Source organism: Geotrypetes seraphini, chromosome 5 (assembly GCF_902459505.1).
Source record: "Geotrypetes seraphini chromosome 5, aGeoSer1.1, whole genome shotgun sequence".
Taxonomy (NCBI): Eukaryota; Metazoa; Chordata; class Amphibia; order Gymnophiona; family Dermophiidae; genus Geotrypetes; species Geotrypetes seraphini.
In genome coordinates, this window is record NC_047088.1 from 264028288 (window position 1) to 264052434 (window position 24147).

The 24147-nt window shown below is 45.2% G+C and overlaps 1 protein-coding gene across 2 annotated transcripts in view; it reads left to right on the top strand.

The window, feature by feature from the left end:
- The first annotated feature begins 1338 nt into the window (after positions 1 to 1338).
- The window catches only part of WNT10A (Wnt family member 10A), an 81592-nt gene continuing 58783 nt past the window's right edge, over positions 1339 to 24147 (top strand). The window contains exon 1 of one of the 2 annotated variants that reach the window (XM_033944197.1): positions 1339 to 1631. In XM_033944197.1, the coding sequence (XP_033800088.1) occupies positions 1573 to 1631 (59 nt within the window). In that variant the 5' untranslated portion in view covers positions 1339 to 1572. Of the gene's footprint in view, positions 1632 to 1714; positions 1844 to 24147 lie in introns of those variants that run through there. The other variant, XM_033944198.1, reaches the window with a different exon arrangement.

A 24147-nucleotide genomic window follows, 5' to 3' on the forward strand; every position in this document is an offset into this window, starting at 1 on the left:
ATAATATAATGGACACGTCAGCCTTAGTAAAAGAGGGGGTTTATAAGTTAATTAACTGAACAGAAAACAAAAAAAGGGTTCCACCAAAGAGATTCCACAGTGGAATTGAAACTGTGGAATTGATGATCCTGTCAGAAGTAATTGCTGCTTTTTATGGGGACGGGTGGGGATGGAGGTAATTCCTTGCGAGGATGGGTGGGGACGGAGAGGATCCTGGCGGGGACGAGTGGGGACGGAGAGGATCCTGGCGGGGATGAGTGGGGACGGAGAGGATCCTGGCAGGGACGGGTGGGGACGGAAAGTATCCTGGCAGTGATGGGCGGTGATGGGTAGGATTTCTGTCCCCGTGTAACTGTCTAGTTTAGTGCAGGAGGAGAGAGTGGGCATCTCTTCTGCTGCCGGGCAGGGGCATCAGGTCAGGTGGGGGTCTCAGTCGTGGCAAGATTTTTTAATTTTTACTTTACTGGGCATCTCTCCTGCTGCTGGGGTGTGTGTGTGTTTTGCAGTCGGGGTGGGTGGGGGTCGTGGTCGGGATGGGTGGGAGGTCACGGTCACGGGAGAGTGCGGGGTATCTCTCCCTCTGTTGTTGGGTTTTTGTTTTACGGCCAGCGTCGACAGCAGCATTTTTTCTATCAGCGATGGGCACATGAAAAATTCTGAACTATTCGCTGCTGTCCACCGACCTCGTTTGCATGCGTGATTTTTAAAGAATGTCTTGGGTTTTTCAATTCGGTAGCAGATGCAAGTTTTTGAGAATCTTCCCCTAAGTGTGATCGTGGATCAGTCACTTTATCTCCGTGTCTTATCCCAGCTCTGTCGCTGACCCTCCGTGGGACCCTGGGCTGAATCACTTTCTCACTTCTAATCCCAGCTCTGCCACTGACTCTCTATGTGATTTGGGGAGAGTCGCTTTATCTCCCTGCATTCACAGACTCCCCGTGAGCATCTTTCCCCTTGGGAGGGAGGGAGAGAGAGAAGGAGCGATGATGGTGGCTTGGCAGTCTCATGTCTGAACCTGCTCTCACTGCTTTCTGGGAGAAGGGAGTGGAAACTTGGGGCAGCTGTGGATGGGGGGAACAGTTTGCAGGCTGGCATCCTGGACTCTTCCCCCCAGTCCCCGCAGAGATTCCTGCTTGGGTGCTGTCTCTGCACATCTCCTTTTGCAGTTTCTCAAGTGACAAGCAGAGAGGACTCTGGCAGTTGTGTCTGGGGTGGGGTGCTGGCAGTGGGGGGTGTAATTAGGAGTGGGAGGTAGGAAAATCAGTCCAGTGGCTTTGGATGAGGGAGGTGGGGACAGGGAAGGAGCCGGTGCTCACCCTCTGCTCTAACACCGGGGGACCTTTGCTGGAAATTACAGGAGAACCCACCCCCTTGCAAAAGGGAGGGGGGAGACGAGACCCTTCGGGGAGGGAGTCGCAAGAGACAATAATACCTGGATGCTCTGAAGGGAGACGTTTGCATGCCAAGAATGCTGGAGCCGGTGGCCCACGCCAAGACCTGAGGAGCCGCTGGCCCGCAGGCAGTCTCTGCTGCCAGAAGAGGAGCAGTCTCGCTCCGTCTCCGGCCAGGAGCATGCTGCGCTCACCTTGGCTGCTGCTTGCGGTGGCCGGGCTAATCCTTTGCACCCGCAGGTAAGCTCTTCGCTGCTCTCGGAGGGGCTTGCGCGTCCTCTTTTGGGGGGCGTTTCCTTGCAAAAGTCGCAACTGACGGCGACTTAAGGAATGGCACCGGGGATTTCTGTTGCTGTCGTCCGAATAAATCCAAGTTCTCAAGCAGGATGAGTCAGCCACATATGGGTTGTGTGGCTGACTCTCCTGCCGTCCGCGGAGAACCTACGCTACAGGTAAGTAACTACACTATCTACACTTCTGGTTCCTCTGTCGAGCCTTTCAGACGCTCCATGAGTTGATATTAAGCTGAGGACTGTCTTGCAGGGCAGCTCCATGAAGCTATTTGCCCGACTGGGCTAAGGAGTCTCCAAGTGACCCAACTGGACATGGCTTCTTTCCTATGAAGATAGGATTGCTAAAGCAGGGAAAGCCAGGGTTCACATTGGGCTCAAATTCTCTGCTTGGATGCTATTGAAGTGCAAAAAATGGATTCCTGGACTTGTGGTGTCTCAGTACTGCGGGCTAGTCAATCCCACCACATCGCACATTTCCACCAGTGGTTTGCGGTTGTGGAGTGTGTGGCTCAGTGGTTAGAGCTACTCCCTGAGGTTGTGGGTTCAAATCCCTCACTGCTCCTTGTGACCCCAGGCAAGTCACTAAATCCTCTCATTGCCCCAGATACACTAGATAGAGTTTGAGCCCACCGGGTTCAAATCCCTCACTGCTCCTTGTGACCTCGGGCAAGTCACTAATTCCCCTCATTGCCCCAGGTACACTAGATAGAGTTTGAGCCCACCGGGTTCAAATCCCTCACTGCTCCTTCACTAATTCCCCTCATTGCCCCAGATACACTAGATAGAGTTTGAGCCTACAGGGACAGATAGGGAAATATGATAAAGTACTTGGTATATAAATGCTTAAATAAAAATGCCCCCTTCCCATGCTCCCCAGTTTAAATCAGTAGTGGGAAAGTAGCAAGGGACATGAGTCCCTCTGTCTGCACTCCCACATGGTATGAAGAACTGTAATTTCAAATTCGAAAGCCAAATCCCATCCTTTACAAGACCCTCCTCTGACGTCCACCTTCTAGAACATCTTTTTGGTTGGAGGAGTCCAGCTGTTAGGCAAAAGAGTGGTGGGGCCTTGGGCCCTATTTATTTACTGCCTTTTTGTAGGGATTCCCTCGAGGCAGTGTACAGCAAGAATAAGTCGAACGCAAGCAGTAGACAATTGCAGGAGTAAAAACAGCCAACTTACAATCAAAATACAGCATAGTATGCTACCTTACAATGTTGACACGATACATGGTAAATCATTTTAATAGACAACACCAGATATAAGCAAAGATGAAGCATAGAGAGATAAGACAGAGTCGCAGGAGTCAGAAACTAAGGGGATGAATTTAGAGGTTGCACCCGAGCTCAGAATGGTGCTTGAAAATTCTTCGCTAGGGAAGGATGGATAAACAGGGTCCAGGACGATTCACCATGGCTGTTTCAGCGCGATTAACTGGCTATGATGAATCGTCCAATTTCAGCATTGGGGGGGGGCAGTGTCCCCACCCCCTAAAATTATACCCTCCCCGTTCGCAATCCGGCACCTCAGTGGTGGCTGGTGGGGAGCTTAGGCCCTGGGGGAGAAGCTGCCGTCGGACCTGCTGCATCGCTGTGCCCGCCCTCTGCTGCTGGAGGGGGGGGGGGGATAAGCAGCCGCAGGAGCTGCTGCATCTGCTGTGTTGGCCATCCTCCGCAGCTCAGCCTCCTCGAAACGGGATGATTCATTGCGGCCGTGACGAATTGTCCCATTCTGGGTTAAACATGTCTTGCGTACAGTATATGCAGCCTGTGTCACTCATGTGTGAGACTAGCAAATTAGTTACTTCTTCCATAAAAGGCCTATGGCCAACTTATTCCACAGCTTCTGTACTGGCCATTCCTAGGGATCTAGGGAGCAGCAATCGTGTCTGGGCACTTGTGCCCTGCAGCTGTATCTTCAAAATTGATGCCACCTGAGCCCCTAGTGGAAATTTCATAGTACTACCACTAAGCTTGCACTGCCATTACTAAAAAAAAACGCAGCCACTGGGATAGGAGTGACCAGTGATCCACCAATTTCAGCTGGAGGAAAGGGAAGAGGGGTATTTGTAATTCAACAGGCCGGCCCCTTTAAGCACTGGGAAGGGAGTAACTGAACAACACATCTAGAGGTATTTTTAACTTTCCTTGAATAGCTCAGGCAAACTCTATTTTTCATTTTGGATAATGAGATTAATTTGCATGTATTTGCGTGCAAACGGCTCATTACCTTTTGCATTAATCCATCTTATTGGTACATAACATATTTTGCCAGTTAATTGATCAAAGCTTTTTAGGGGGCTTTAGACTGTAAGGGGGAGCATTATCAAATGAGCTGCGGTTAAGATGGGTCATTTTACCGTGAACCTGTTATATGCATGAAATGTGACCTGTGGCAAAATGGCAATAATTAGTACTATAATAACATTATAGTAAGAATAAGAAGAATAACTTTATTCTTATATGCTGCCATACCACAATAGTCCGGGCGGTTTACAGCAAGAGACACTGAACAGTCAGCAACATGTACAAATCATAAGAAATACATCCTAAGCAAACAGGTAGAACCGTCAAAACTTTCAAATAATTGTGTCTTTACTAATTTTCTGAAGAAGTGGTAAGATGAAACACAAGGAATAATTCTACCAAGCCAATCATTCATTTTGCCTGCCTGAAAGGCAAGAAATCTCTTAAATCGACAGGCTTTTACTGTTGGATATGCAAATAAATGAACTCTCCGTGTGGACTTGTTGGAACAATGCAGGAGAAAATGGGAAACTAGGTAGACTGGAGACATCGATATAAAACAAATACAGGCAAATTTGAACAGGACTCTTGCCTCCATATTATAATATACTATCATATTGCAATATTATATTATTATACCCTTCAGGCTTCCTTAAGGGTATCCCCCAATGATAATTCACCCCTAAACCTCTGCGTGAGTAAAATACCTCTAGGTCGCTCATCCTGAGCTCAGGATTGAAAAGGAGAGGGATCAGATCTAATATTCAGACCCAAAGTGGCTGCTTTGCTGCAGACAGAGGGAGGAGGAGCATGTGATGCCTGGTTGTTAGAGACTTAGCGAGGGGGGGTAGTTTTGTAGATAAACTGAATTATGTTTTGCTCAGGATGCCTTTGGAACTTAAAGGTGGTTCTATCCTCAGCAATGTCCTTTCTGCTTCTCAATAAGCAGAGTAAGGTTGCCGCCCCCCTCACCATGCTGATACCAATTTTGGGATTTCTAAGGGTAGGCAATCTTAAACTTTGGTTGTAGAAGTACAGGGGAGGGGAAGCCATCCTATAGTGAAAATGAGCAAGAACTCGATTGTTGGTTCCACGTGGTCTTGATAATAATGAATGTGACAGTTGAGCAGCCTGGACGAACCTCTGCCATCATTTCTATTTTTATTTTTTAAATTATTCATTTTTAATCTTACATCAAGTGTGCAAATAATAAAACATTTGAAATTAAATACATCACTTGAATTTCTTTCTAATATAACATCAAATATATAGATTTATCCCCCTTTTCCTTTAACATTTAATCAAAAATATACAATATAAATATTCTTTTCTTTTGATTAAACCCACAGTAAACTATAAGCCAGCCTCCTCCCCCCCATTTGCAAATATACTTTCATTTCTATTTTACTATATGGTGTATCCAGGCTTAGGGTTACCCTAGAGCAGTGGTTCCCAACCCTGTCCTGGAGGACCACCAGGCCAATCGGGTTTTCAGGCTAGCCCTAATGAATATGCATGAGAGAGATTTGCATATGATGGAAGTGATAGGCATGCAAATTTGCTTCATGCATATTCATTAGGGCTAGCCTGAAAACCCGATTGGCCTGGTGTTCCTCCAGGACAGGGTTGGGAACCACTGTGATAGGAGACTGATTTACACCCGAGAGGGGCACTTGTTTAATTTGAAAATCAACGTGGCTCTCTTTTAACAGCAAAAATATGGGGCCTGGATGGTCACGAAGGATCAGATTCAGTTAATGGCGTTCAGCGTTTTTCTCTCAAGGAATCTCCTGGTTGAACACTTTGTATACAGTAACGTGTAGCGCTGACTCCTGTGGGTGAGAGGACTTAGGCCCGCTGAAACCAAACAGAAATCTTGGCCCTCAAGTTGGGTGCTTATCCCCATTTTTAGAATGTCCCTGACTCGCCCCCTTTTGAGTTGAATGCTATGGAAGTTTGGCACCCGGTGCCAATTAACATCAATGCTTGGTTGTTAGGGTCCGGTTATTGCTTGCTAATGGCTCATTATAAAATCCGGGGCAAATGTCCTAGACGTGTGATGGTATGTTATTTTTTAAACGGATGTTGTGCTATGCATAGCGTCACCACTAGATGGCGTGAGAGTAGGGTTACCATAAGGCTCCAGAAAAAGGAGGACGGATTGAGACATCCGGATTTTACTTCCATTGTTTTTAGTGGAGGTAAACTCCAGATGTCTCTATCCGTCCTCCTTTTTCTGGAGCCATATGGTAACCCTATGTGGTAGGAAATATAAGCTGGAACAAGCTAGCAAGGCAGTAAAGGTACAAATAGTTAACTTCCTGTTTTCCTCAGCCACCTCTAATTGTTTCTATGAGCAAATGGCCACTGTTCATGACAAGAAAATAAAAAAAAAATCATGCAACACTTTCATAGTCTAGTGATTATGCCAAGCCTGTTTATAAAGCAATGTTTGATTATGTTAAAAAGTGAAGGGGAGAATTTAACCTAATATTGAATCATAGGTGAGCTAAAAATATAGAATAGGGTTCTGAAAATATATAATTTGGGATTTGGATTTCAGTATGTTCAAGGAGAGACTGCTTGATTTTAAACTGCTTCACTGCTCTGAGATGAGCTTAGGTACATAGTGGTTAGGTAAGACAAATCTATGAGGGGGGAAAGGCTGTGAGCAGGGCCATAATTAGGGGAGGGCAAACAGGGCAGCTGCCCTGGGGCCCCACGGTCCGGACATCTCTTCCCTTCTGTCCATCTCTCTTGCTTCCCCTCACCTTCCCGGTCTCCTTTTTAACATCCAAATCTTCCTTTTCAGAGGGGCCCCGGTGCGGCAGCCATTCTCACAAGCTGCTGGTGGCCATCGCGAAGCTTTCCCACAGCTACAATCTGCCCCCTTCTGATGCAACTTCCTGCATGGGCAAATCGCAGTGGAAGGAAAGATTTGAGGCAGCTGCTGGCAGCTTGTGAGAATGGCTGCCACACTGGGGGCCCCTCTGAAAAGGAAGATTTGGATGTTAAAAAGGAGACCGGGAAGGTGAGGAGAAGTGAGGGAGATGAGCAGAAGGGAAGAGATGTCTGGATCGTGAGGTCTTCAGGAGCTGTTTTAAGTTGGACTAGGTGTTGGGATGGGGGAAGAATAAGAGAGATGGGAAAACACAGACCAGAGGTCGGGAGAGGGACCAGAAAAACAGATTATGAAACAGGGGTGGGAGAGAGAGAGAAAGAAAGATGGGAAAGAGGGATTACAAGGGTTTAGACAGCTCTCAGATTTGGAGGAGTGGCTTGGGAAGACTGTAGGATCAACACATTCTTCCTCCACCCCGTTCCCGGACAGTGGACATGCATTTCTTTCCTCTTCCACCTCCTGTGATCTGGTGTTTCTCTCCTTTCCTTCCACCCCACAGTCTGACATGTCTTTTCATTTCTGCATGGTCCAGTGTCTTGCAGAGAGAAAGCTTCCTTGTTGACAAGAGGAGAATCCAGACCATGGGGAGAAGAGACAGGAGAGAGATACTGGACTGCATAGTTTGTGGGGTGTGGGAATGCCAAACAGCATATGCACTGCCACTGGGGGAACCTGAGCCAAGAATGGGGGCCTGGGTCCCAAGCCCCTCCCCCCCCTTGGCTACACTCCTGGGAGGGAGAAGAATGGCAGAGATGTTGGACAGGCAGCCCTGGGAAGGGTAGTTGGGGAAAACATGTTGGAGCAGGGAATGAGAGGGTGTGAGGGGAGCTGGATCATAGAGTGAGAGGGGGAAAGTACAGCAGGAAAAAGAGCAGGAACAATTTGGACCATGAAGGGGAGAGAAAAGCTAGGAGGTGATATAATGGATTATTGGGAGGTGGGGAGGGTAGCAGGGAAGAGAGATGGGATATGAAGATAGTGGAGAAAAAGAGCAGGGAGATGTCAGGCCATGAGGGAGGGAGAGGAGATGCTGGACCAGAAGAATGGAGGGAGGGGATATACTGGAAATTGTGGGAAAGATCAATAGATGGGGGTGGCAAGGAGATGAATGAGAGGAGGAGAGTACAGGAGAAATGTAGTAATGAGGAGTAGATGAAAGACAGAAGGGTAGAGGAGATGGAAACTAGGAGAGCTACAGCATGAGAAAGGAAGATAAGAAGTTGGTAGCTGAAGAGGAAAGAGAAGGAAAGGGTGACATTGGAGTGAAAAGGAACGATCAGTATATTAAAGACAGGTGTAGTGAGGGAATGAAACAAGACAGAAGAGAGGAGAAAAGATAGATGGACAGCAAGCACTGGAAAACAGGAGAGACAAAATGGGACTAACATGATGGAAAAAAAGTGTTTTATTTTAAATGTATGACCTGGATAAGTTCGCTTTGGGAAAACTGCTTGAATACCTGAATAAATGCATGTAAACAGTTCTGAGCTCCCCTGGGAGAACGGTATAGAAAATTGAATCAATAAAAAAATAAATGTACAGCACAGATCTTTGTATTGTATCCAGGACAGCTGATAGGGGAGTGAGGGGCGAGGGTGGGCAGTGCCCCCTGGTGGCGATCCCAAAGCCCTGCCAATTGAAGACCTCGTCCTCCAGTCCAATAGCCAGAACTCTCCAAGCTCTGCAGCTAGTGGCAGCTCAGGAGATTTCTGGCTGCCAGACTGGAGGAAGTGGTCTTCAACTGGTAGGGCTTTGGGATCCCCACCAGCCACAGCAGGGGGGGGGGGAGGTTGGCTAATTTTTGGTGGACCTGGGCCCAGGACCCTGTGTGTTCAGTTAACTTCATTACTGAAAGAAGTGCATGTCTGGTATTATTGTTGTGATACTTGCTGAGTATAATTTCTTGGGGTTCCCAGTTCAATATCTATTTGTGGTCCCTTGTTCTGTATTTGGTAAAGGTCTGTCTGGGTTTTGTTGTGAAGAAGTCATTTAAAGTTGTATTATGTGTGGTAGGAATCGCAGGTGGGGAGATCGGGGAGAAAGGATCAGAGTCCTGGGCCTCAGCATGTCTAAAACCAGCCCTGACCTCTCTGATCGTACCTCAATAAGACCACAAATGTGGAATTCCCTCCCCATTCTCTTAAGGGAAGAGCGTCTTATAGACAGATTTAAGAGCTCCCCAAGACCACTGATTTCTCTAATAAAGCTAAAACTGTATTTAAGAACATAAGAATTGCCGCTGCTGGGTCAGACTAATGGTCCATCCTGCCCCGCAGTCCAAAGGTCAAGACCAGTGCTCCAAATGAGTCCAGTCTCACCAGTTGAGCAGGAACTTGTCCAACTTTGTCTTGAAACCCTGGAGGGTGTTTCCCCCTATAACAGACTCCGGAAGAGCGTTCCAGTTTTCCACCACTCTCTGGGTGAAGAAGAACTTCCTTTAGAGAGTGTCCTAGCCTTAGATGTAGTCATATCCCAGGAAAAAAGTTTAGGATAACCTTTGGTGTGGTTCACATCTCAAGAATAGAAAGGTATTGGGAAGGAAAGAGAATGGCAAAGAGGTGGAGGGAGCTGAATATCCAGATATCAGTGCTAATGAGGCATTTGATATTCAAATGATCTGGGAGGAGGAGAAAATGAGATTTATGGAATTAGAAGAAAGAGGGAAAGGGAGACCACAAAGTTAAAATCTCAGATCAGCTTGAAACTCCACATCAAACTCAGTGGGCAGGAAACCTCTGGGACGGAGAATCTAATCAGAAAGTGGAATGGCTGATGAAATTGAATACTTGTTATGAGAAGAGAAATAGGCCAGAAGGCATTTTGGCGAGAAAGCTCTGAGGAATCCAAGCCTCCCCAAATATTTCAAAAATGAATAATAACAGGGAAAAGATACCGAATCTCCTCAGCTTACAATTGCACCCTTCCTTGACTGCTACTGACTTTGTGACAGGGGCAATTCCTCCAAATGACAGGCCTCTCAGATTTACTGCTAACACTCACCCTAGTCCTTTAATTGTGCCACAGTGAGTTCGTAAGATGGAACATGCATAGGCAACTTATCCAGGTGCCCTTGGACGTAGCACCCAAAATGATAGGAAAGATTTCTGTATCTTTCTGCCACATTTTCCTGGTTTAGGCTGCGTTTCTTGGTATTTGAGGATCTTCCCTCTCTTCACCCCAATCACTTGGGACCAACACCTCTATAATCAGTGCTGTTCAGGTGGTTTTCTCTTTTATCCGGTTTTCGGCCATCCAGCTTTTTATCATTTGGGATAGGAATGTCCCAGGTGATCTCGACTTCTTCCATTTACACATTCTCTTAGGGTTACGATTCCAATGCTTTTCCAGTACACTGATGTTGTAATGATTGCAAAGGTTCCAATGAATAAGACGCGCCATCTTGTCGTGCCTTTCTATGTAACATTTTTTCAGCAATTGGCATTTCGCAGCCAGCCACAAGTCGAGTAACTGTTTCCATCTCTTACAGAATGCGCAGGCGTCTTTGGCACCAGTTCTTCTTCAATGCCGGCTGTAAACCATCTTGTCCATAGTCTGCTGTCCTGGGTTGAAACTATCAATCGCACATCCTTAGGTTTCGATTCACTTCTCCTTAACCATTCATGTATCTGATGTTGATCCACGAATGGTTCTTGTAGTAACATTTTGTATTTCCCACTGTACTTATACATTTGCCACTTGCTGATCCAATTTCTTGAAGAGAATTTTTCTCTTCCTTTGCAAATTCTATTGTTCCTTCCCTTTTGGTACCGAAGGATTTTCACTCTAAACTAAACTAAACCTTAGGTTTGTATACCGCGCCATCTCCACAAGCGTAGAGCTCGGCATGGTTTACAGGGTTAGATTGACAAGGAGCTACAATGAAGGTTATAGGAAAGGGGCTAGGAAGATAAAGAAGGACAGGGTACCAGGGAGCGGGAGGTGTTAGATTTTTGAAAAGAGCCAAGTTTTCAGGTGTTTGCGGAAGGATTGGAGGGAGCTTGAAATTCTGAGCGGGTATGTGAGGTTGTTCCAGAGTTCTGTGGTTCTAAAGGGGAGGGATGTTCCTAGTTTTCCTACGTGGGATATACCTTTTGCAGAGTGGAATGATAGTTTCAGTTTTTGGGAGGATCTAGTGGAATTAGGGTTAGAGGAGTTCCAGAAGAGTGGGATAACGGGAGGGAGGATGCCATGTAGGATCTTGAAGGCTAAACAGGCACATTTAAAGAGGACTCTGGAGTGAACTGGAAGCCAGTGAAGTTTGGACAGGAGTGGGGAGACGTGGTCGAACTTGCCTTTAGCGAAAATAAGCTTGTCCGCGGCGTTCTGGATTAGCTGAAGTCTATGGAGGTTTTTTTAGTTAGGCTTAATAGATGGAATTGCAATAATCCAGTCTAGAGAGGATGGTGGATTGAACAAGGACGACGAAGTGAGAATGGTGAAAGTACGATCTCACTTTCCTCAGCATATGAAGACTAAAGAAGCATTTTTTTACCAAGAAGTTGAGGTGGTCATTGGAATGCTTGTCCAAATCTAATGATGGAACTGGATTGTTGACATTTTCTTTCATTTGCCAACACTTTTGTGCACAGGGATCTGATTATGCCATTAGGTAATCTATTCAGTGGCATAGTCTGGGACGATGGTGCCCAGCATTGCCGTGCCATACACCCCCTCCCACTCTTCCCCGCTGCTTGAGTGCCCCCTCACCCCCTGCGTACCTCTTGAAATGTTTTCCGGCATGACTCATGAGCAGCAGCATCCACCCACTGCTTGCGCCGGCCTCAGCTCCCTTCTGACATCATATCCTGGTCCTGTGATCAGAAAGTGATGTCAGAAGGGAGCCAAGGCCGATGTGAGCAGCAAGTGGGAGATGCTGCTCATGCAGGCAAACATTTAAAGAGATGCACAGGCGCTAACGCCAGCACCACCTGTGAAGATGCCACCCGTGGCGGTCCGCCCCCCCTGCCCCACTTACTACACCACTGAATCTATTTTTATGAGACCTAGCCCTCCTTCAGACTTAGGACTGTACCGTCTAAGCAGACACTGATTCTTAAAGATGACCTCGAGGGCATGGAGGAGTTTTCTCATTCACACATCTAGTTTTTCAAGGTCTTTAAGAGGCCAGTCTACAATACCATAGCTACATGAGAGTGCAGGAAATGTCAGTCCATTAATAACCAGTATCTTATTCTGTGATGTTAATGCACTCTTCAATATCAGTTTTAGTCTTCTATAATAATCTTTACTGATTTTGTTCTCTCAGCAATTTCTGCTTGATAGTTCTTTCCTCCACTCCTAGATATTTACATATACTGTCCTGTTAAAGTTCCTTTATTTCAGACATTAGTTGGCGGCTTGCTTTCAGTTCTGCTCAACTGTCCTCTAAGGAAAATTGGCCTAGCACCTTTGTCCAGCCTAAAGGTCATCTTGATGTCATCTGAAAAGTTTTTCATCACTCAACGTTGTTCCACTACTTGCTGGTCACTAGAACTGTGGAGTTTGAAGTGATCCACAAACAGTAAATGTGGATTAAGAACATAAGAATTTCCATACTGGGATAGATCAAAGGTTCATCAAGCTAAGTATCCTGTTTCCAGCAGTGGCAAACTCAGGTCACAAGTTCCTGGCAAGATCCCAAGTAGTAAAATGGATTTTATGCTGCTTATCCTAGGAATAATCAGTGGTTTTCCCCAAGCCATCTCAATAATGGCCTATGGACTTCTAGGAAATTATTCAAACTTTTTTTAAACCATACTAAGCTAACCGATTTCAGCACATTCTCAAGCAACGAGTTCCAGAGTTTAATTACACTGGAGATTCTGTCCAATCCTATAGAGAATTCAGACTTTGCTGCCACAGAGAAGAATTTGTTGAATGTTGATATCAATTATATGCTATTTTAAAAGAGGGGTATGATGTGTGGAAATGCCACTTTGATTCTTCCCCCTCCTCCTTATATCTGCCTTGCCCCTCTGGTGCCACCCCAAATATTTCTTTCTAGAGATGCCAGTGGAAAGAGAGAGACATGCTGGATTGCAAGGAAAATGACAGGGGCGAGGAGTGCTGCTGGCCTGAGGATGGGGGATGTGAGAGGAAGGGGAGAGGGGAGGGACTGGAACGCAGAGAAGAGATGCTGAACACGGAATGAACCTAGAGCTAGAGAATCAAAGGGAAAATGCTGGATGGGGGGTATAGGAACACAGAGGAGCAATGATAGTCATGGGGACAGGGATAGAAACATGGGGGGTGCAGAACAGGGACACAGAGGGGCAATGCTGGACAAGGGGGAGAAGGATTGGGGCATGGGGGTGAGAAACAAGACACAGAAGGACCATGCTGGACATGGGAGGAGAGGGACATTGAGGGAAAATGCTAGATAAAACAAAAATGACCACCTCAAAGTTCCACAGAGAGACACAAAAATCCAAAACAACAAAGGGAGTGAAGCCAATGTTCTGGACAAAAACAAATTTATTCTAAAGAGGACAAATTCCTCAGATTGCAAAAATCCAAAACAGTAGTTCTGGCAAACCTCCTAATGAACAATAGAAGAAAAAGATATTGAAGAGGTTCACAAAACCATTTGTACAAAATAGTCCATTGCAACGGGGAGATATGAGATGTTGAATGCAGGGGAGGATAGGGACAAGGACACAGAGAGAGGATGCTGGACAGGATGGATAGGTATGCAGAGGGAAGGTGAATGGTAAACATGGAGAGAGAAGAAATGTCAAATGGACAGGAGCATAAGACCTGCCATACTGGGACAGACCAAAGGTCCATCAAGTGGTCAACCCAGGTCCCAAGTAGTAAAACAGATTTCATGCTGCTTATCCTAGGAATAAGCAGTGGATTTCTCCAAGGCATCTCAATAATAGCCTATGGACTTCTCTTTTAGGAAATTATGTAAACCTTTTTTAAACCCTGCTAAGCTAACTGTATCCAAGCAGCATATTATTGAAGTGTTTTCCTATTAGTCTCAGAGACACCCTGGAAAGAGTATAAGGGTCTGTGCTTGATAAGTCACCTGGTTTCCAACACAGTCCTCGGGACACACTTTGCCAGTCAGGTTTGATCCACAATGAATACGCATGAGACAGATTTGCATACAAGGAAGGCAATGCATGCAAATCTATCTCATGCATATTCGTTGTGGCCTGGCTGGCTAGCTGTTTTCCGAGGTCTGGGTTGAGAACCCCTGATGTAACACGATGGTCTTAAATATACAAAAACTGTGGTCAGTGCTTTTTAAAAACGCTGCCCTTGGCGGTCTAAGACTATCCAGACATTCAGTGCTGTCATCTGAACGTGGGTCGGCGTGGAAAGGCAGGAAAAAAGGAGAAAAGTGACACGGATCAAATAAAATGGAAAAATAAAATATTGCGATAAAGGCAAAAAAAAAAAAAAGTATTTTGTTTTGAGCTTCAGGAAATGCACATCTCTTATATTTTGTATTTTGGTTTCTATTTCTTTAATCTAATCTAATCTTTGATTTTTTTTTATACCGATTCATCCCAACAGGAGGGCTCAACTCGGTTAACAAAATATTAATAAAATTATACAGATTAGAATAGAAACTATGGGGCTCATAATCGAAAGAGAAAAACGTCCAAAAAACGACCTAAATCGGCACTTGGACGAACATTGTCCAAATATGTCCAAGTGCCGATAATAAAAATGGGTTTTGGACGTATTTCTAAATGACCTAGGCCTTCATAGTGCTGCTGAACGACCAAAGCTAAACGGGGCGTTTCAGGAGGAGTGTCGAGGGCGGGAGTTGGGCGGGATGTGGGCCGGCTTAGACTTAGACGTACAGCATGTATAACCGAAAGTTATACAGCCCACGATCGAAGTCACCAGATAAGCACTGCAAACACATAAGACAGACCCCCAACACACTACCCCAGGGATCACCGACCCCCCCTCCATAAAAATATTCATCACACCTTTAAAATTCAGCCTCCAGACCATCATCACCTGGCAGCCTGGCTTAGGAAAGCCTAGTCGTCCTGCACAGAGGCATCTTAAACCATCTTGAGGGTGGGTTAGGGACCCATAGAGAGGAGGACCCATGTCCATAAGCCCCTGTAATCACTGCATTGATACTTAAACATGTGCACTCCCCTATACACCCCGAAAACCCTTTTTTACTGGCATATAAGTGGCTCTTGCAGCCATAAGGGCTATTAGGGTAGTAGATAAGTAGGTCTAGGGGATTCTGGAGGTGGTTTGGGGGGCTCAGCATGACCTATAAGGGAGCTGTAGTGAGGAGAAGACATGGCACCCTTTTTGTGAAGTTCACAGCAGTGCCCTGTAAGGTACCCCACTATTTGGGTGGCAGGTCTGGGTGTTCAGTCCATCACTTTTCAGATCCCTCCCAAGTCCAACAGGGCTTGTTCTAGGCGTTTTTGACTTGGACGATAAGTTAGACGAAAATGTGGTATAAAGATGGATGCTCTAGCGACTTGGATGCAGCTCCTGATTGGTGAGACCCAACTTTACTGCAGGAAGAGACGGTCGAAGCATACCGCGAGGGATTTCTTTCACTCGCTGGCGCTCCGGCTGCTCTCTCCTGCCTCTCTGGCTGCCCTCTCCTGTCTCCCCCGCTAAAAACCATATTTGTGATTTTTCAAGATTCGCGGGGGTTCCTGGAACAGAACCCCTGCGAATATCGGGGGAGTAATGTATTGCTATACATGTAGAGTGTGACTTCTTGAGGTTCCAGTTCAGTTTTTTTGCCTTCTGATCTGTGGTCTCTTGTTTCATATTTGCTGAAAGCCTGCCTGTTTTGTGCTAGCAGAATACCAAGGTGCGGTATTCTCCCATTTGTCCTGTTTTCTTACTAGATGGTGTATTGGTGTTTTAAGATCCCAGTGTTGCCTTTTCATGGATAAGGTTGTTGCTCCTTGAGCTGTGAATTAGTGCTGTTATGGTATGCTAAGGTTTCTACATTGGGTTTTGGCCTTACTGAGAGGACATCAAAATTTTAACATAGTTTTAGTTTGTTATAACATCAGAGAAGGTTTTAGATCTGAAGTGTGTTGAGGAGGTTATCATAAGAACATAAGAATTTGCCTCCGCTGGGTCAGAGGAAAGTTCCATCGTGCCCAGCAGTCCGCACCCGCGGCGGCCCATCAGGTCCATGACTTGTCAGGTTATCATGATTTAGCCCTATAGCCCCCTTGCTTTTATCTATACTCTTTCCATGCTGATATCTACCCATTTCTGTATCCCTCAATCCTCCTATCCTTCAGGAATCCATCCAATCCTTCTTTGAATCCCCGTAGCGTACTCTGCCCGACCACTTCCTCCGGGAGCGTGTTCCATGTGTCCACAACCCTCTGCGTGAAGAAGAACCTCCTGGCATTGGTTCTAAACTTGTCCCCTTCCAGTTTCTCCGAGTGCCCTCTTGTGTTTATGGTCCCCCGTAGTTTGAAGAATCTATCCTTGTCTATCTTCTCCATGCCCTTCATGATCTTGAAAGTTTCTATCATGTCACCCCTAAGCCTCCTCTTTTCCAGGGAGAAGAGCCCCAGCTTGTCCAGCCTGTCAGTGTATGAACAGTCCTCCATACCAATTATCATTATCCTATAGCTAGGGTTACCAGATTTTATGTTAGCCACAGTAGGGCCCCTGTGAAGCAGCACACGGACATGGGGGTTTTGCACTTTCAAAATCTGGTACCCAGTCCAAGTCTGCATATATGCATAGATTATATAGTGCAGACAGCTCCATAGCAGACCGCCTTCGCTTAGGTCAGATAAACCTATGCGCTTAACTTAGTCCTTCACAGGTAAACAGGCATTGCATGCGTAAATAAGCAGCATACTGGCCCTTGTGTGTCTTTCTTCCTACACTCACGCAAGTACCAGCAGGGTGCCTAAGTGCAATTCTGAAAACACCCGCTTAACTTACATAGCAGGTATGAGCAGGGGGGTGTCCACAGGGCCACAGCCTGAGTAGGACATAGGCAGGACTTCCACTTAGGCAGCATTTAACTTAGGAAGACTATACGAGGATGCACAACATATAATATGTTCATATAATGATTCAAAACGTGTGTGATTGTGGCACCGAGGTACCCCCCTCTTCAGTCTAGCATGCTCCGGGTGATTTTGCCCTTTTCTAAACTTGAGCTGTTCTGTGAGGGAGGTTTTTCTTGCCAGTGAAAGTATCAAAAGCAGTTTTGATTTGTATAAGGTGACCATACGTCCCGTTTTGAACGGGACAGTTCCTTGTTCAGATCCCCTGTCCCGATGTCCCCACTCATAGCTTCGGGATGCCGAAATGTCCTGTTTTCAGAGAGGGCGTCCCGAAGCTGTGAGTGGGGACAACAGGGCAGGGGATCGCAGCCTGAATTCAGCAGTGGCAGCATCATCGCTCAGGCCCCGCTGACCCTCCTATCTCTCCCCCCCAAGCGAACCCTGCCGACCCTCCCAGCGAGATGACCGAGCAGAAAATCTCCCTTCAGTAGCGTTGGCAGCCACAGATCGCTAAACATGCTGCTTCGCGGCTTTCCCCTGCCGGTGAAGCATCACTGATGATGTCATCAGTGACGCGGTAGAGGGACTCACTGGCAGGAGAAAGCTGCGAAGCAGTCTGTTTAGCGTGTTGCGGCTGCCGACGCTACTGGAGGGAGATTTGCTGCTCAGTCATTTCGCTGGGAGGGTAGGTAGGGTTTGCTTGGGAGGGAGAGATAGGAGGGTCAGCGGGGGTTCGCCTGGGAAAAGGGAGAAGCGGTCTGCCTTGGGTGCTCCAAGGCCTGGCACCATTACCTTCTTTGGGCAGCAGCAGCGTTTACAATTCGCTGCTGTTGCCGGCTTCAGGCCTTCCTCTCTGCCGGGTTCTGCCTACTTCCTGTTTTCATGAAGACAGGACCCGACAGAGAGGAAGGCCTGAAGCCAGCAACAGCAGTGAATTGTAAACACTGCTGCTGCCTGATGAAGTTCAGAACACCAGGCCTTGGGTGACAGAAGGAGGAAAGGGAGAAGAGGGGGAGAGAATTGGGGAGAGTGTTGCTGTACCCAACTGGAGGTAGAAGGAAGATGAGGGAGGGAATGAAAGGAGATGCCAGGGCTTGGAGGGAAGAAGAGATGCCAGAGCATGGAGGAAAGGAGGAAGGTATGACAGACCAAGGGGAAAGGAAGGGGGAAAGGAAGGAGGAGATGCCAGGGCTTGGAAGGAAGAAAAGATGCCAGGACATGGAGGGAAGGAGGAAGGTATGTCAGACCAAGGGGAAAGGAAGGAGAAGATGTCAGAGCATGGAGGGGAAGGGAGAGATGGAAGAAAAGGAAAGGAAAGAGATGCCGGGAATCAGGGAAGGGATGTTACCAGACCGTTGGGTGGGAAGGAAAGAAAGGAGAAGAGAGAGATGCCAGAGCATAGGGGAGAGGGTGGTGACAGAGAGAAAAATGGGGAGGTGACAGAGCTGAAATCAATCATGTACAAATGAGAGAAGGGGCACGGGATAGATAGTTTATGGAAGGAGCATAGAAAGAGGGAAGATGCCATATGGAAGAGAGAGAGAGAGATGGCGGACACTGGATGGAAAGAGCACAGAGGGCAGTGAATGGAAGGGGCACTGTCCTTACAGTACCTCTTGTCTTGAACTGAAAAGGTATGACGGGATATAAATAAATTAGATATACAGGGCACTCACTATTAAATTATCCTCCAGAGAAATCGATCACAGCGATAGTAATTAGGTGGCTATTTCTATATTCAGACAGCAACCATTAAAATTTCTCAGTCAATCTCTCATGGTCCTCAGCGATACCACCAGAGACTCAAAAATATAAATAAAGCCATTATTATTATGTTTCTATTTTTATTATAACACTAGTATTCTATATAATGCTAGTATTATAATTCTAATATTATAAGCCAGTACTGTATTTTATGCCATTAATATTCTTTAATGCTAGTATTATAACACTAGTATTATAACGCTAGTATTCTATAATGCCTAGGTTCTGTTAGCACCTCTCATGCAGCCTCAGCGGAGATGCTACTTAGAGATTCGTCCCCCTATAGTTCAGCCAATTTCATAAAAGGCTGTTTCTGCAGATAAAACAGTTTTACTTGCAGAAACATCTTAAAATTATCCTCTTTGTGAACCAAAACAAAACTGCAATTAAGACCCTGAAACAGGCATAACCCTACCTATAAAAAGGCTACACTGCACATGTCGCCCCAGGTCCCAGAACACCAAAAACAGATCAAACCCGATCCCCACCAGCAGCGCCTCCACTCTGAGTTAGCTAAATCCAAACTGTTCTTAGCTTTCAGGATCAAATTTGTTATCTGTATTTTTTTTAAATCAAGAAATAGAGATCTATTTGAGGTCTAAATTGCTGCTGAAAGTCATGGGAGAGAACGGCGTAGAGGGAAGATCGAGGAAGTCCAAATCAGATAACACCATGAATAGACGACAGACTGCAATAAAATCCCAAATGCTTTATTCATTGTTTAGATGAACAATTATGCACAAATACAGAGCAGAGGAAATTAGCATTTTTTTTTTTCAGTTCATTAATTTTATTGAATATTATAAGTAATATACAGAAAGCAGTTCAAATACATAAAAATTGAATAAGAAATAGTGATGTAGAAACAAAAGAAACCATAATTGCTGTTATTTGCATATAGTAGATTAGTAAGAAGAATTCAGAGTATTTGAAACTGCTAAGAAAAGAAATAGAAAGGGTAGAAAAGCAGAGAAGATGAATTGAAATAAAAAAGAAAAAAGAGAGAGAAAGAAAGAGAGAGAGAAAGAAATTAGCATTGTTAAATAAGAAACATCTTGAAGCAAAGTAAATCATTATTTGTCGACATTAAAAGAAAGAGTGCTTAGTCACGCTCCCCCCTCATCTAATCCCAACCTTCCCTTGCTCCCTCCTTCTTTCCTATTCTTTCTCACTCCCCCACCCCTCCCAACTTTTATAGTCTCCCTATCCCGTTTCCCGTCCTCTCAGCCCTCCAGGTTCCTGCTATGACCTAGTATCCTTGGACAGGAACATTTCCCTTCCATTCCTGCCCCATCCTTGGGTGGCTTTAAAATAGTGTTTATAACCCCTCAAGGGGGGTGGGGTTGGTTGGGGGGAGCCTGGAGGGAGAGTGCTGAAGCTGAATTTGGGGTGGTTGGGGGATTGAATTGCCCAGATCAAATCCTACTCTTGTTCCTTGTGATCTAGAACAAGCTACTACCATTCAGGTCCTAACTTAGATTGTAAATCCTGAGACAGGAAAATGCCTCCTGCAGAATACCTGAACATACATAACTCATATAAGAACATAAGAATTGCCCTAGTGGGACAAACCAAAGGTTTGTATCCTGTTTCCAACAGTGGCTAATCCAGTTCCAGCTAGATCTCAAGTAATAAAACAAATTTGATGCTGCTTATCCTAATAAATAGTGGATTTCCCCAAACCTTCTCCATAATGGCCTATGGCCTTCCCTTTTAAAAATGTATACAAATCTTTTTTAAACCCCGTTAAACTAACTGATTTCACCACGTTCTCTGACAATGAATTCCAGAGTTTAATTATACATTGTGTGAAGATACTTAGTAGAGTTGCCCAGAAGCTTTGGATTCTTGCCCAGAAATAGCTAAGAAGAAAAAATTAAAAAATTTAAATTGAATCAGGTTGGGAGACTTGATGGACCATTCAGGTCTTTATCTGCTGTCATCTACTATGTTACTATGTTAGTAGCTTCATCGCATGCCCCCTAAGAGTAAACAAGCGATTCACATCGACCCTTTCCACGCCATTCAGTATTTTATAGACCTCTATCATATCACCCCTGAGCCATCTCTTTCCAAGCTGAAGAACCCTACCTTCTGTAGCCTTTCGTCATAGGGAAGCCATCCCATACATTTTATCGCCCTTTTCTGTACCTTTTCTAATTCCGCTATATCTTTTCTGAGATATAGAGACCAGAATTCGTACCATAGAGCGATCCAAGGGCATTATAACATTTTCCTCTTTGTTTTCCGTTCCTTTCCTGATCATTCCTAACATTCTATTTGCTTTCTTAGCCACCACCGCTGCACATTGAGCTGAGGGCTTCAATGTATCCTCAACCATGACACCTAGATCCTTTTCCTGGGCAGTGAACCCTGCATCACATAGCTATAGTTCGGGTTCTTCTTTTCCAAATGCCTCACTTTGCACTTGCTCACATTAATCGTCATCTGCCATTTTGACACCCAGTCTCACAAGGTCCTCTTGCAATTTTTCACAATCCTCTTGCGATTGAACAACTTTGTGTCACCAGCAAATTGAATTATTTCACTAGTTATTCGCATCTCTAGATCATTGATAAATATGTTAAAAAGCAACGGTCCCAGCACAGACCCCTGGGGAACCCCACTATTTACCCTTCTCCATTGAGAATATTGACCATTTAAACCCACTCTCTGTTTTCTGTCTTTCAACTAGTTCTCAATCCATAATAGGACGTTACCTCCCATCTCATGACTTTCTAATTTCCTCAGAAGTCCCATTCCCTCCTGCCGCCAAACAACAGCCCCCCAAACCCCCCCCCCCCCCCAGCAGAGGAGGGATGCCCACTCCCTTCCGCTATTTATGAAGGCCAGCTGGAGGGATGCCTACTCCCTCTGGCCAGCAGGCCTTCCTCTTCAAAATGGCGGGCCTTACACTCCCTGGTGCATCCTGGGATGCGCCAGGGAGGGGCCTAATGAACCGATTGCTTAAGGCCCCTCATTCCTGCCCCTTGCCACAGCTAAGGTAAAATGGCAGGTGTGACCTCTTGCAGCAGCCTCGTTGTACAAGTGGTGTCAGCAATTGTACGTCACTTGCATGCATGCCTTCCTACTCACCTGACTCTCATGGGACCCTCAGTATCATTTTTCCGTGGAGCTATTCAGACGTTACTTGCCTCATCTCTGAAGCATGTTTTCAGCATTCATTTTTCTTGGCCTTCCTGCTCATAGTTGCTGGGAGTAGCCCAGACCTTCTTCTTTTCATCTTCTTCAATATATATTTTTGTGTATTTTCAGTTTTCTGGGAGTGTTTTTGGTTTTTCTTAAAAAAAGGTTTGGACAAGTTCCTGGAGTAAAAGTCCATAAATCACTGTTACAGTTGATCTCGAGAAAAATCACTGCTTATCCCAAGTAGCATGGAATCTTGCATCCTTTTAGGATCTGCCAGTATATGTGACCTGGATTGGCCACTATTGGAAACAGGATACTGGGTAGATGGACCTTTGGACTGACTCAGTAGGGCAGTTCTTCAGTTCATATGTGCTACACTGATTTTGTAAAGGAAACATGCACCCCATTCATTCTATACAACCATCCTAGAGATTCTATCCACCGAACAACATTTATCACCAATCTATTCCACAGTATCTATCACCTTACAGGATCTTACACGCAGCTGTCCTATAGAATCCATCATCCCTCAAATATTACCCATGCATCTTACAGAATCTATCCACTCAACCAAACTTATCACCAATCCATTCTACAGTATCTTTCAACCATCTTTCCTATAGAATCTATCCACCCTATAGTATCACCCATCTATTCTATAGAACCTATCCATCCCCCACTATCACTCATCCATATTCAACCTATAGCATCTACAGGATTTATCCACCTGATAATATCTTTCATATATTCATCATACAGAATTTATCAACCTTAAAGAATCTATTCACCCTACAATAATTATCACCCATATATCCTACAGAATCTGTACATCCCACAGCATTTATCACCTGTCCATCCTACAGAATCTTTCATGCAGCTGTCCTATAGAATCTATCGTTCCAAAAAATGTCACCCATGCCTCCTATAGTGACCATCACTTATCTATCCTACAGAATCTATCCACCAAACAGAATCCATCACCCATCTCCCTTACAGAATCTATTCACCCTGTAATAAGAACATAAGAATAGCCTTACTGGATCAGACCATTGGTCCATCAAGCCCAGTAGCCCGTTCTCACGGTGGCCAATCCAGGTCACTAGTACCTGGCCAAATCTCAAGGAGTAGCAATATTCCAAGCTACCAATACAGGGAAAGCAGTGGCTTCCCCCATGTCTTTCTCAATAACAGACTATGGACTTTTCCTCCAGGAATTTGTCCAAACCTTTCTTAAAACCAGATACACTATCTGCTCTTACCACATCCTCTGGCAACACGTTCCAGAGCTTAACTATTCTCTGAGTGAAAAAAGTTTCCTCCAATTAGTTTTAAAAATATTTCCCTGTAACTTCATTGAGTGTCCCATAGTCTTTGTAATTTTTGACGGAGTGAAAAATCGATCCACTTGAACCCATTCTACACCACTCAGGATTTTGTAGACTTCAATCATATCTCCCCCTCAGCCGTCTCTTTTCCAAGCTGAAGAGCCCTAACCTTTTTAGTCTTTCCTCATACTTGAGGAGTTCCATCCCCTTTACCATATTGGTCGCTCTCTGAACATTTTCTAGCGCCACTATATCTTTCTTGAGATAAGGAGGCCAGAATTGAACGCAATACTCCAGGTGAGGTCACACCATGGAGCAATACAGGGGAATTCTGACATTCTTAGTCTTGTTAACCATCCCTTTCATAATAATTCCTAGCATCCTGTTTGCTTTTTTGGAAGTCAAATAGATTTCTATTTCACCCATCCATCCTACAGAATTTATCCACCCTATGGTAACTATCTATCACCCATCCATCCTACAGAATATATCCATCTATCACTCATCTGTCCTACAATCTATTCACTTTACGGTATTTCTCACCCATTTATTCTATCTTATCTACCCTATAGTAACTATTACCCATCTATCCACCCTATAGTATCTTCAACCCATCCAACAGAACCTATCCCCCATCCATCCTAAAGAATTATCACCCATTTGTCATACAGAATCCACCATCCTAAGGTTTCTTTCATCAGTCCATCGTGCAACATCTAGCCACCCTTGATAGGTGCCATCAACTTGTGTTTGAGTCTTAGAGACTTGATGAACATCATCAAGTCTTCGTAGCAGAATACATGCACTTTGTAATATCCATCCATTGTACAGAATCCACCATCCTATGGTATCTTTCATCAGTCCATCGAATGGAATCTATCTACCCTATGGTATCTATCTCCCATCCATCCTACAAATCTATCCATTCCTGCCACATTCTTACCATTCTGGGTCTCTACATTCCTTGGGGTCATTACTTATTTCTGGTTGTCAAGGCAGACAGGTCTTCTTTTATCCACATAAACAGAAGGCGGTGACGTGTCATAACATTACCGAGACAGCAGCACATTCCTGGCCCTAAGGCGACAT